General features: G+C 39.2%; 1 protein-coding gene across 1 annotated transcript in view; it reads left to right on the plus strand.

Annotated features, from left to right (window-relative positions):
- The window catches only part of PIGG (phosphatidylinositol glycan anchor biosynthesis, class G), a 79,214-nt gene extending 70,175 nt beyond the window's left edge, over positions 1–9,039 (plus strand). The window contains 1 exon segment of the mRNA XM_010011932.1: positions 8,814–9,039. Coding sequence (XP_010010234.1) covers positions 8,814–9,039 — 226 coding nt within the window.
- Positions 9,040–9,938: the final 899 nt, after the last annotated feature.

Genomic DNA, 9,938 nt, shown 5'->3' on the forward strand with positions numbered 1-9,938 from the left:
CTCTTTCCTTTGTGCTCACTTTCTTTCTTTCCCTCTGTCTCTGATCCTTCATGTGTCTCACTTTCTCATCTTTCCTACTGATTTTCTTTCATATCCATTTTCATCTTCCCACTTGCTTAGCTTATTATTCTCTTTCCTTTTCAACTGCTGTCTTTCCTGCATTCTGGCACACTTTCCTTCTCTCTCATTCCCCTTTGATGTCTCTTTTCCTTCCTCTCTTGATTACTTTCCCCATCTTCCTTGCTCTTTCCTCTGCTTCTCTTCCACTCTTGCTCACTCTTCCCCCCTCCCAGGTACCTTTTCCTATCCCTATCTTTCAATCTTGATTGCTTCTTTTGACACTCCTTTTCCCTCTTGTTCTTTCCTTCTGCTTCTTTCACTCTCACTTACCTTTATTACCTCTGCCTCTATGCACTATCACCCTTTTTCCCTTTTTCTCGCCTTTCCCTTTCCGTCTTGCTGTTTTCCCTTTTGCTGTTCTCCTTCTCTCTTTTCCTTTTCCCTTTCCTTTCCTCTCATTCACTCTTCCTGGAATCACAGAATGGTTGAAGTTGGAAGTGACCTCTGGAAGTTGTGTCCTGTCTGTTTATTTTTTATATTTTCTGTGTCAGCCATGATTAGCATTATAGTATCACCAAAGCTATACCATAAAAAGTCCTGTGCTGATTTTTCTGCATTTTCTTCAGCTAGAGTCTAGTGAGGAAGAACATCTGCAGCTAGTATACAAAGGTATCTTCCGCAAAAATCCAATTGGTCTTGAACTTAATTTCTTGCCAAGGTGAAAACATTTTTCTTTACTGTTCCTTTTGTGCTTAATAGTATTAGGATTGTCTCACCCTTTGCAGAGAATCATTTTGCTTGCAAGAGAAAGTGTGTGGGGCTCTCCAGTCTTTATGCTAACGCTGAATATTGTTTTTAATTATTCAGCTTCATGCAAGTTATTTCTAAGTCCAACGCTCATATAAACTTGCCCACGTAAAAACTATATGACAGTTGGGCTCAGTAAGAGTATCCTTGCATAATCCCAGAAGTCATCTCGTTGCAGCACTAGGAATAATAAGTCTCTGGAGATGAATCCAGTGCACATTGCACCAGAAGATTCTGTAAGAAAAACAATACCCTGATACACTGCATGAGGTATACACAGTGCAGTAAGGGAATGCTCTCCCCTTCATTACTTTGGATATTCCTTCCTCTTAGTTCTGTAACAGTAATCTTCAGACTGAAGGATAGTACAAACTTTATTTCTTCTCTACAATTAGTAAGGGCTGCACGATGATGCGGGTTGTCAGTGGTTTGTATTACTGCTCAAGCAGGAGCAGAGCCATTCACAGGGGCAATTTTGGAAAGAGAGAAACATATTTTTAGACTTTTACTTACATAATTCTTTATTGTAGAAATGTTTCTAGATGTAACCTGTACTTTCTGCTGTTAATGGCCTTGTCTTACCGTTTCTTACTTGCAGGTTTTTTTCTTTTTCACTATTTGTTTTTGGTCCTTCTCTGTTTTGTGGCCAAAAAACCTGACTACTTGGCTCTGGTAGCTGTGGATAGGACTGTACATGGGATATGGGGTGCTGTCCTGCATTTATCCAGGATCAATCGATCGATCTATCTATCTATCTATCGATCTATCTATCTATCTATCTATCTTCTTTTCTCACACCTTTTCTTGAAGTGCACAAATTCTTTTCAAATGTGTATGTTATTGAGGTGGCAGGAGTTAATTTGAGGAGAGAGATGTTATTCTAGTTCAGTCACATGTTTAAAAATAGTTACTCTAATGAAAAAATACAAGAAAGACCTAACTCTGCCCTCAGTGCAGAAGAGTGATCGTAGCTTCACAGAACTACAGAACAGCTCAGGTTGGAAGGGACCTCAAAATCATCTGGTCCAACCTTTCGTGAGAAAGGGAGCTTCGATGAGGTCATCTACCACCACATCCAGTCGCATCTTGAAAACCTTCAGTGATGGGGACTCTGTCACATCCTTGGGGAGGTTATTTCAGTGACTGCTTCTTCTCATGTGAAAAATGTCTGCCTTGTACTGAGGTGAAACCTCTCCCTTGTACCCGTGGCCTCTCATCTTCTCTATGTGGTGTACCTGGTGAAGAGAGCGCCTTCATTCTCTCTGTAGCCACCCTTTAAGTATCAGAATACTATAATAAGGTCTTCCTGAGCTTTGTCCAGGAAGAGACCCGTGTCCTAATCACATCTCACTCTCTTCAAGTGATGCCCTTGTGGATGCAGCCCAGGATCTGATTTACCTTTGTTGCTGCAGCAGCACTCTGCTGATTCTGTTCAGCTTGTTGTCCACCACCATCCCCAGGTCCCTTTCAGCAAGGCTGTTTCCCAGCTGTACAGATCCTGTACTGGGCCCTTTGGTTGTTCTGTCCCAGGTGTGGGACCTTGCATCGTCTTTGTTAAATTTCATACAGTTCTTGCTAGCCCACTCTTCCAGCCTGCCCAGGTCTGTCTGTAAGATGGCTTTCCCTTCTGACATGTCCACCTCACCACCCAGTTTAGTGTCATCAGCAAGCCCGGTGAGCATGCTTTCAGTCCTATCATCCAGATCACTTATGAAAATGTTGAACAGCTTGGGGCTCAGTATTAATCCCTGAGGAACCCTACTTGTGACAGGCTGCCAGCCTGAGTAAAATCCACTGGTCACCAACCTGAGTGTGGCCTCATTGGCCAGTTTCCTACACATGCTTAAATAATTTCCTACCCATTGCTTAAATATTTTGTGCCTCACTTCTATAGGCATGCCTTGTGACACTGTTCATATGTCCTGTTAGACTGGTATATTCTAAATTGTTAAGTTTGAATTTAATTAAATAACATGGTAACTGTTTATTTAAGTCTCTTCAGAGCCTGACTGTCCAGACGAATAAAATTGTCATATGTGATTTTTCTTTACATCTTTATCTAAGTTGATGAAGAAGAGCTGTTTGTTTACAAAGTGGGCAGGAAAGCCTGTAGAGGCACCTTACCAGAAAATCAAGCTATAAGTTTCCCTTTTATTCCCTGCATGTATTATGCTAATGTAAATTGCTTCAGGATTTTTTCTACCGGAAGTCTTTAGAAGTGCTAAGTTAATTTTAGAAGAATGCTTTGCAGAAAATTGACTAATGTTGGTCTTTGAAATACTTAGGATTTGTGTTCTGCTTGTTAGGAATTTTAATGATTTGGTTTATATCTTGTTGCTTTAAAGTCTGGGCCACTGACAACAGGAATAGACTGATTTAACTTCTTTGGTTTTCTTGGAGCTGAGCAGAGTAACATGTGCTAAGTATTAAACTGAACAGAGCCTTATGGGAAAGCTTGAAGCAGTGATAACAGGCAGGAATAGTCACTACATACATACCAGCATGGCCTGCCACAGAAGTAATGAAGAAAAACGTATCAAGCAGAGCACTTGGGATTTCATGCAAATACTGTCTTTGAACAATGGCTGGAATTCATCAATAGCCATTGTAGCTTATATGAAGAAAGTTGGTTTTCTGGGTGAAAGGTATCTGCTGAAAAGGAGTAAAACTTCTCTGTGGTGAAGAAATCTATGTATTATGTGGCCACATTGCCTAGAGTGCTCTCTCTTTGCCTGCAATCCTGAAATAAACATGGATGTTCTAGTTTGTGTTTTCTGTAAGGGAAGGTGAGGACTGATTAAGTAAAAGCTGAAAAGCAGAGAGTTTCTAGTCCTTTGTAAGATGATTGCCACAGGATCTGGGGAAATGAGCACATGCAGGGGGTGAATTGGATGTAGTGAACATCTTTCTGGTTAGGTTGCCAAGATTTCTAGGAGCCATTACTAAAGGTACAGCTTGACCTAGTTAAATGGTGATGGTAGCCATACAGAGTGGCTGTTCAGACCTTCTGGCGCAATGCCAGCATAATCGTATTCCTACTTGCAATCTAATATAATCTTTGTTAGGTATCCAGTTTAGAGAGTTCCACTGGAACTATTTTCAGGGGCCAAGCCTGACTGAAGAATGAAAAAAGGAGTCTGAATTTAGTCAATATGTGCCCTGTGTTTTAGATAGAGCTCTGTTCTAAGCAGGTTAGCTGGTAGTAGATGCCAGTGAAAAGAGTTAGCTCTGCTGCGTGACTGTGCTACAGTACAGTACACTGTAACTTACTGCCATGGACATTTGACTTTGCTCAAGTCATTAGCTGTAGCTTCTCCACCTTTCTTACTGGGAAACAGGATGCATAGGAGAACCAATGGTGATTCCCAAGTTCTTTCATTTCCTTGGCTGTAGAATATACTTAATGACTTTTTTACGTGGTTGCCAACTACTCTTTCTGACATCTGTCCATTAATATGGTTTGGTATTCAAAAATTGTGACTCTAGAATTAATGCTGTTCTGTTGACAGCCTGTAACAGAGTTGATCATGTAAATTTCCAAAGGACTCTTGGTTCCCTTGAATCTGCTAAAAATTGCTAAAAAGTGTTTTTCCATGACAATGCAGGATTGTACACTACAATTTAAAATAGCACTGCAAGAATTACACGAGGTGAAAATGTGGCATGTGGGAGAGACGTAGCAAGTTTGCTCTTGCTGCTAAGCTAATTGGTATTTGTTTAGATCAGGGGAATTTCTTGTAGATTTCAGGTACTCTAAGATGTCACAGACACAGTTGGAGTGTTACAGGATTTGTTTCTGACTGCAACCGTTTATTAATATATAAACAGGACAGATTAACAAAGTGCCAACTATTTTTCCTAGGTCACTAAACAGGGAGATTTTGCAAACTGAAACTGCAGAAACCCTAGAATGAAAAGTGCCATTAATACAGTAAAAAATGTTAATCCAGTAAAATTGCCTTCAAATATGCAAATTCAATATCCCTGTAAGAGGTAATCTCGGCAGTGATATTCAGCTAGAAAAGAGGAGCTGGAAGGGCAGAAATGCTGGAGGATAACATTTACTGAAAGGATGCAGCATATTTCATACTGAAACCCTATAGACTTGGCCCTCCCTCCCCCAGTCCCAGAAAAATGACAATCCTGGGGTATTCCTCACTCATATGCTTGCATATTTCTAAAATGTTTATTTAATATGGTGGGTTAGAACAAACGTTGGAACAATGTAAAGTAGTGTATTTTAAAATTCCTTGTGGAAGCATTTGTAGGGCTGCCTGCAGAGGTTTTTTGCTTTATTTTTAAACTACAAAACTTGTGCCACCATCTGCCAAGTATTCTACGTAACTGGGAGACATGCTTTTACAAGAAAAGAGCATTTTTTCTTTCATGTTTTTGGCATCATAGTTTTTTCATCTTATAAACCTTGTATTACCCTTGTATTACCCTCGTATTACCATTTCATCTTATTACCTTGTATTATTAATGCTTTAGTAGCACCTTAGAAACAGAGAGGTGAAAGATTTGTTGACAAATTATTGGCATTTAGATCTAGGAGATGCAAAGCAGCAGAAAATCTATTAAAAGCACACTTTCTTGGCCATATTTTTCTATCTATTAAATATTCAATTAAAAGAGAGGATTTTTGTTGAAAGCCAGTATGTGCTCTAGAGTATTTGCAGTCTAAATATAGCATGTTCAGTGATGTGAATCTTTAGTGTTCTTTGCTTCAGAATTCTTCTAAGGCATTGTCTTTTCTGGGTCTAGCAATCTTCAGCATCAGTCTCATACGAAGTTTGGATATGCTTTGTCATCTTTAAAGCATTTGGATTTCTCATTCAAGTCCAAAGAAGCTAACTAGATATGTGAGCTCAATATCAGAGGTTGGGTACTTGGGTTTTTTTTTAACTCCTGCATTACGCAGAGGCTGGTTCTGTCAGAACATGATGGTAGTGTGTACAGGTTACATCCATCTATGCTCTTCTCCTTTGAACAAGAAAAGGCATTGACTGCTGTAGAGACAGCTCTGTATGGAGCAGTTACAGTTTTATGCTTTAGATGTGTCCTGTAATCTTCTGTTGTTTTCACTGAAACAGCACTGAGAGATTGCAAGGTTATTAGTTACTGGCTGCTCCAGCTCATAAATGGTAGGGTACATGAGTGGTATGCTACAGCTAGCTTTCTGTGCTCTCCTTGTGACTTCTGTTGGAATATTCGAGAACCAGCTGAACTACCTGGATTGCCTTGGTCATGTTAGCAGCAGCAGCAGCCTGATCCCTATGCCCTGTACCCTGTGGCCACTCTGTGTGTGTAGAATGAGCAGGAGTGCATAAAGTCATTACTCTTAGCTATTCAGCAAATGGGTACCTAGCAGAAGCAAGAAGGCGGCATGGGGCTGTGCCTCAGCATCAGAACAGCTGAGTAGGTCTAACTGCTTGGGCTCACTCATTCTGGTGCTGTTGCTGCAACAACACACATGGGAGGTCTCATACCAGCTGCAAAATACATGGGATTATTCTCCTATTGAGCCCCATTAACAGTTCAACTTTGTGAATACTGTATGCTTTTGTTGCCTTCTCTAAATTGCACTGCTGCATTATACAGTGAAACTGTCCAAGATTTCCTTCTGCAGGTAGGTGTCTATGTTTTGTTGAGAGATGAAGAGAGTGCTGAGACCTTTTGGAAGTAAAGGTGTTATATAAGCAGAAAACAGTTCATTATTTTTACTGTATCAGAATATAGAAAGAACTGTACCATTTACATACTGACTTGGGGATTCTTTGCTAGTAATCATAATATGAAAATGCAGAATTTAAATGTTGCTAGTAAAGATTAGTCTGCTGTCATTCCAGTTTAAAATGCTAGTATCTAAAATATTATGTCTATTTAATGTTTGAGCCAAAGAAGTGAGTGCACAGAAATTCTATTCAAAATAATATTCCATTATTATCTTCCAATAATATTCCAATATAATAATCTTCCAATTTAATTTCTTCATAATTAAAAAAGTACGAACTTTTTAAATTTTAACACCACTGATTTAAGCCTAGGAGCCTTCTCACAATAGGGAACTGAATGTGTTGTTAGGTGAGCACAAACTAGGGAAAAAGGTATGAACTGAAATTTACGTTTAAAATGCGGGGCTCTTGAAAGAGCTGGATATGTAAGTTCATGGATACTCTCACTTCCCTCTTTCAGGATTCCCTTGAAAATCCTGTCATTGAGCTTAATAAATGTGATAGCCTCTACCTCTGGTAGCCTTCATCTCATTGGTCAATGAAGTGCATTTTTTTACTCCAGAAAATGGTTTAAAAATCACTTGTTTGCCTGTCTGACTCAGAACCCATTTCCTCTGTTTATTCAATTGTATCATCTAACTACAAATACCGTTTTGCTCATACCGCATGAAACAGCTAAGAATGAGTGAACTACAGTTGGTTTAATCCTTGTCAACAAAATCGGTTATTAAACATAAAGCTGGTTATTTACACAAGCTCACTGAAGACTAAAATAGTTATGCAGAAGCAGGGAGCAGCCTAATTCACTCACAAGCCACAGTTTTCTTGGCTAAGCAGCTAGGGAAATAGTCTTCTGTGAAATGAATGTATATTTTGCAATCGTTCACACCTGCTGTTCTTAACTGATTTTTCAGCTCTGCTTTCATGACCTGTTCTTCTTTCCACTGAAAGCCTTGGGAATTTTGCTCTTGACTTTGCTGGAAAAAGAACTGTATCCTAATTATTTTGGTTTATAAATAATAAGTTTAATAGTTTTACTGTGTAAAATACTGCATTCTGTAGCTTACTTAGTCATAAGTGACTAATTCACATCTCACAGAAGTGCTTATCATCTTAAATTTTTATTACTTGGAGCAAGATCAGAATTAAAATCTGGGAGGAGTAGAACAGATTCTCAGATCAGGATTTCAGTGTAAATCATTTCTGCTTTCAGCCGATGTGTTCTTTTGGGAACTGATGATGTAAAATATGTTGATGGAGAGAGGAAAGTGTTCTACTTATTATTTCAGTGAAATGGCTTTATTCTTTCCTTTTGTTTGAACAGGTAAGCATCTGAATTTGGTGCAAATTAGTCTCTGCAGATGTGGTTTGGGGAGAGTGGACACTTGCCAACCCAGCATCATTGCTGTGAGTTGGCACTTTGGGGCGGGAAGAACAATCAAAGCGCAGAAAACCCTTTCACTTCCATTTCCATCTGACTCCTGCCACCCACCAGTATACCTCAGTGCGGCAGGTTTGGACCATGTAGATTATATATGGGGCAGACATTTCCAGCAATACAGCTGACCAAGCTGAGCTAATCTGCTGTGACAGGAATGCATCGCTCATGTAGGCCTAAGAATATAGTGTTCTCTGGAGAGTGATACCTTAACTAGCTTTGCAAAGTATGCTAATAGCACAGTTTTTATGTTGCTTTGTACAATGTTACTGGCTGTGGGCAGCAGTGTACTCTGACAAGTTTTATGCCCTGTACAAGGGGAGCAGGCTGCATTTGATTATCCGTTGTACAGGTTAGGCAGCTTTCTGAATAGTACTGATGTCTTTCTTCTCTGCCTTTTACAATCCAGATACTGTGAAAGGCACTGGAGGGCCAACAAGAGATGAAGCTATTTTGAAATTGCTTACTGGAGACTTTAACAACTAGAACAAAGTATATTAAAGCACAGAACCTTCTAAGTGTGAGGTGGAGTACTAGGTGCCTTTATTGCGGTGGCAGTTGCTATGTTTACACTTACTGTACTTACATGTTACAAGATATACAGAGGTGATATGGACAAGCTTTATTAGTTACATCATTACATCCATAATCAGTATCCTAACACAAAGTGGAGATCTGTGAGTGTTCTTTGGTTATGAAATAATACTAAAGTAGAGAAATTGTTAGGTCTTTACTGTTTGCCTGAGAATGAACTCCTCTGTTTCTGTTACCAGGAATTCAGCAGCAGTGGGTCACGGCTGTTTCTGCTATGCTCTAATGCGTTCACTTCCAGTTGCCGTATACATAGTTTTGGTGACAGGTCTGCGTTACCACCTGTTCATATGGAGCGTCTTCTCGCCAAAACTACTTTATGAGGGAGTGCACGTGTTCATCACAGCCATGATCTGCCTGTTCTTCACAGCCATGGATCACAACCACTCTCACAAAGTGGAAGATTGAAATAAGTGTGTGATATACAGATCTGCATTGCGATGTCCAGTGTGACACTGGGATGGAAAAAGGAAAATAATGGCTTTAAATTGTTGTGCAGAATTGGAAGATTAACCTTGTTTATTTTAGTCGAAGTTGGGATTTGAAGGGCCTGTACTGTTTTAAAACTTGAGCTTGCTTTAAAAATGTTTAATTTCAATAAACTGTTTTTTCATGGATAACTTTTGTCCTATAGCTGTCATTATAGCACTTTCCAAATAACAGAATGGCAATATTATGTGATTCAAATTTAAAAATGCATATCTGAATCTGAGTAAAGACCACAGGCATTGAAAAAATCTTTCGCACATACAATCTTTTTTTACCTTCTTAGATGACAGAATCCTAAAAATATCCAAGAGGATTTCTTGGTGCTGTTCACAAGATCTTACATTCATTAGCCTTGGGGGGTTTCATTTGTTTTGTTTCTAGCATGTGCATTGAAATTATTATTAAATTATTGTACAAATATTCCAGGTAAAAGATTTTGTTTGTTTGTTTTGCATATGCAGCATTTCTATTTAAAGGCAGTATTTTCTTTGTAAGATGAGTGCAACCATTATCTGCAATGTATTTCAATCTGCATTTCAGTCACTGGATAGGAAGCACTAAGGGGCTAACAAGGCAATGATTCTTTTATAGACTCTATCCACTGCTAAAATGTTGTGTTTCTTTTTATTAATGTCTAATGTTTAACCAGGTTCATGGCAGCTGTGCTGAACATTTGGTCATGTTTTCCACACTAGGGTAGAGAGTTATGAGCCATGATCACACAATAGTTTAATGGCTAAGTTACCAGGAGAATAAAAGGTGTGTTTGCATCACCTTCTCTCTACTGACCTGTCTGGCCACCTCACTTGAATGTGCTA

This window comes from Nestor notabilis, unplaced genomic scaffold, assembly GCF_000696875.1.
Source record: "Nestor notabilis isolate BGI_N333 unplaced genomic scaffold, ASM69687v1 scaffold1503, whole genome shotgun sequence".
Taxonomy (NCBI): Eukaryota; Metazoa; Chordata; class Aves; order Psittaciformes; family Psittacidae; genus Nestor; species Nestor notabilis.